Source organism: Olea europaea, chromosome 22 (genome assembly GCF_002742605.1).
Source record: "Olea europaea var. sylvestris chromosome 22, O_europaea_v1, whole genome shotgun sequence".
Taxonomy (NCBI): Eukaryota; Viridiplantae; Streptophyta; class Magnoliopsida; order Lamiales; family Oleaceae; genus Olea; species Olea europaea.
Genome location: NC_036258.1, coordinates 3,406,272 through 3,409,975, shown reverse-complemented (window position 1 = coordinate 3,409,975; position 3,704 = coordinate 3,406,272). Strand labels below are relative to the sequence as shown.

At 33.1% G+C, this 3,704-nt stretch overlaps 1 protein-coding gene across 4 annotated transcripts in view; it reads right to left on the bottom strand.

Annotated features, from left to right (window-relative positions):
* Positions 1 to 466: 466 nt before the first annotated feature.
* Positions 467 to 3,704, bottom strand: part of LOC111371396 (lysine--tRNA ligase, chloroplastic/mitochondrial-like) — a 4,627-nt gene continuing 1,389 nt past the window's right edge. For 3 of the 4 annotated variants that reach the window (XM_022993357.1, XM_022993358.1, XM_022993360.1), the window contains exons 4-10: positions 3,241 to 3,333; positions 2,999 to 3,103; positions 2,264 to 2,470; positions 1,847 to 1,941; positions 1,572 to 1,662; positions 1,064 to 1,237; positions 467 to 893 (exon numbers count right to left, since the gene is read on the bottom strand). In XM_022993357.1, coding sequence (XP_022849125.1) covers positions 714 to 893; positions 1,064 to 1,237; positions 1,572 to 1,662; positions 1,847 to 1,941; positions 2,264 to 2,470; positions 2,999 to 3,103; positions 3,241 to 3,333 — 945 coding nt within the window. In that variant the 3' untranslated portion in view covers positions 467 to 713. Of the gene's footprint in view, positions 911 to 1,063; positions 1,238 to 1,571; positions 1,663 to 1,846; positions 1,942 to 2,263; positions 2,471 to 2,998; positions 3,104 to 3,240; positions 3,334 to 3,704 lie in introns of all 4 variants that reach the window. The other variant, XM_022993359.1, reaches the window with a different exon arrangement.

The following is a 3,704-nucleotide window of genomic DNA, read 5'->3' as shown; positions in this document are numbered from 1 at the left end:
CCTTATTCAATGAATATTTTTCTGTAATATACTCACCACTATCGTCAAATTATGAAATGTTTGAAATTAATATTAAGAATATTGATTTTAAAAACATTTTCAATATACTCTTTAAACATAAGATCATCTCTACTTTAAAACGTTGACTCTTAAAATTATGCTCTAAAAAACTCTTTAAATTAATATTTTAGTTTAGAGCCAAGCTCACACTAGATACATTTAAAGCATTTCAATTTTCAATGGCAAAATATAATATAATAATTTGGAGAGAAGCTAGTAAAAATAAAAGATAGAGAAAAATAACAAATATTTTTTTGAAGTAGTAAAATTAAGTGTCAAATATGAAGAGTGTATATGAATACAACATTTTCCCTCTAAATATATAGATATACTCTAATTTGTTAAATATGTTCTTTAAAAATGAAGAGTCGCTTGCAAATGCTCTAAATTCAATACATGCTCAACAAATTAGAACCCATATTCATCAAAATTTAGAGGAATAGAAGTGTACCCCTACTTGCATAAAACAAGCATATTTTCCTCTCTATAATTAAAATAGCTCAGACTAGGACTTAATATTATTTTGTCATACACAATCAAATATAAGTAAAAGTAGTATTCACTTAAAGTTTATTCAAACAATAATGTTTAAAAGAAACTCTTAATCTGCTAATAAGTTTTCAAACGGAGTTGAATTAGCTGCCAACAGGAGGTCAGCAGAAGAACCAAAACTTTATTCCAAGGCATCTCCAGCTTGTCCTTGAATCAAAAGACAGGATCCATCTGGGCTGGTTGGCATCGCCATATTCTTCTAAGATTATTGCAGAGTCTTGAGGACAGGGAAAGCAATCACATCGCGTATACTGGCTGAGTTTGTAAGAAGCATTACTAGCCTGTCAATGCCAAGCCCCTGGAAAACTAAGTATATCCATCACTTTTTTCTTAAAAATACATGTATCGAATGTATGACTGTAATATTAAGAACGTTTTGAGCTCCTATGACAAAAATCTCGAGTTTGAATTCTAGATTTAATTAATTAAAGAAGAAACTTGATAAGCGTACCATTCCCGATGCAGGAGGCATTCCGTATTCTAGCGCTGTTAAAAAATCTTCATCAAGAGTCACGTCGTAGGAATCATCAGCCCTCTCAGTCCCATCTTCTGTACTTGAGATTTCTGAAACTGCCGCTGCTTTCTTATTGTTATGCTGCCTTACTTGTTCTTCGAGCCGTTCTCTCTGCAACCATTTCAATTTAAGTATGAACTCTTACCAATATTACTGTCTGTGCCTTGTTATTTTTTCCTTATTTCTAACAAATCCATGAAAACCAGTGCCCAACATTTTAATTGAAAAGGAAGATAGCAAACAGCATGAGCAGAAGACTATAAGTCAACAATTTCTCTCTTTTTTACCAAGACAATTTATGAGGCCGTCATTTCCATATAATACAGACTGTATCCTAAAACACTAGCCAATTTAAAAAAAAAAAAAAAAAAAAAAAAAAAAAAAGGATAGAGGTGCATAGAAGTAGTATAATCATCTCATTACGATTTACAGCTACACATAATACCTGGTCCAACGGATCAGTCAATTCAGAGAAAGCATTAGCCATCTCGCGGCCACATATGAAGAGTTCAAATCTCTCCGTCAAGCCTGAATGCCTGCAGGTAAGACACAAAGTAATATATTCCACAACATTCTGTTGCAATAGCATATCCACAAATCAATCTGCTGAAAATCATTTGCTTTCATAATTTTATTTAACGGGTGAAGGAAAATACATTGAAAGAAAAGTTCATCATGTGAAGTGAGGCACCAAAATAACTTTTTTAGATGCATCATCACCTTCTGTGGGGTTTGGCCAGTGGAGATATTTCAATTGGATAGTCCAAAACAAAGGTGGGCTGCATTAACTTTGGTTCTACAACTATTTCAAACACCTGGAGAACAAAACAGAAGTACTTATTAAAGTCTTTATGAACAATTTAAATTATAAATAGATAGAAATGAGCAGTGGATAAGTGTTAGTACTTGTGAGTCCCTCGAAATGTGTGGATAAAAAGTGGGTTTGAGTATTTATAAACATGAGCCAAATATAGGCCAAGCAGAATTTCATGAATAGAAGCTTAGGAAAGAACAAGAACACCAATGAACGATTTTACAACCAAACATATTTTCCAGCCAGAAAACCACAAACAGGATGAGTAACTACTACTTTCATAACGATTAGCCAGAAATAGAATTCAGATTCTTAGAAATAACCTCATTAAGAACATGGCCAACTGATGTGCAAGCCTCGATCAAATTTTTGTTTTGATTATCATTAACAATATCTGGTGTCTCTAGTACAACTTTCTTTGCAGCATTAAGATCGTCACCAAACTTGTTGAATTCAATCCCAATTGCTTCTTTCACAAGATTGTGCATTGTCTCCCTCCTCCAAGGTCTTTCTAAGCAGATCTCCACACCCTGCAAGGAAGATTTGCAGAATCCACAACAAAGTTTTCAGTTTCTTTTTCTATAAATACATGTCCTAAGCATAGGTGAAAATTGCACAGTTTTTACAACAAGAGGACCTCTAGAAAAAAAAAAGGTTCAAGAACATGTTTCCACGATAAGAATGCAAATAGTTTTGACTTGGTCCACAATTGTTCCAGATTATATTATTTGACAGGTATTTAACCATATTATTGACAGTATTACGAAGGCAGCACCTACTTCTTTATCCTCTTGATTCCTGTACTCTTTTATGTGTTTGTACGAGTGAGTGTATTGTTAACATAGTTCATATATTAAAATTAAAATGAGTGAGAAACCTGAAATTCAACGATATTTAACTGAATTTTTGCCAAATGAAATTGTTATTGACATGCTTGAAAACAAATGTAATGGCAAAATATGTTCCCTCATCTAAAGAAAAGCACTACTACTTTACTATTGAGGAAAAAAAAAAAAAGGAACAAGAAAAGAAACGCGACAAATATAAAAAGAGCATACCTGATAATCAAGGGTAAGTTTCCCATTAACTGCAAGAGCACATTGTGTTATAATCTCTTCTGTCATATTCATCATGCTTTCATAGTCAGAATATGCTTCATACATCTAAAGATCAAGCCATGCGATTAATTATTGGTCATTATGATGGAAACGTTCAGTATAGTAACATAATAAAATCCTGACGCAATATTGCAGGGATGCTTTCAACAAAAGACCAAAGCAAAATTGAGGAAACTCCTCACCTCTATGGTGGTGAATTCAGGATTATGACGAGTGGAAATGCCTTCATTTCTGAATATCCGGCCTATCTCATATACTTTCTCAAAGCCTCCAACCTGTCATTAGAAATAAAATATCATATTTGTTACATGACACTGCATGAAACAGCAAAGTGATTTCAACAAAAGAAGAGAATACACACAACATACAAAACCAGGCTTCGAAATAATGGCTCAAGAATCAAAAATATTAGTTAGCATGTTAACAATCTTGGCAAAGGATGTAGGAGTATTCACAATCTTGGCAAAGGATGTAGGAGTATTCACTAGCCATTAAGCATGAAGCTATGGGTAAGCTCCAAAACTAAACAAGGAAACGATAATTAAATTAGAAGAGAGTATTGGAATAAACAATATGTCAAAATCTTTTACTAAAATTTAAGGTTAAAAGCTAGTGAAGAAAGATGTGTAACGTACTAACTAGTAAC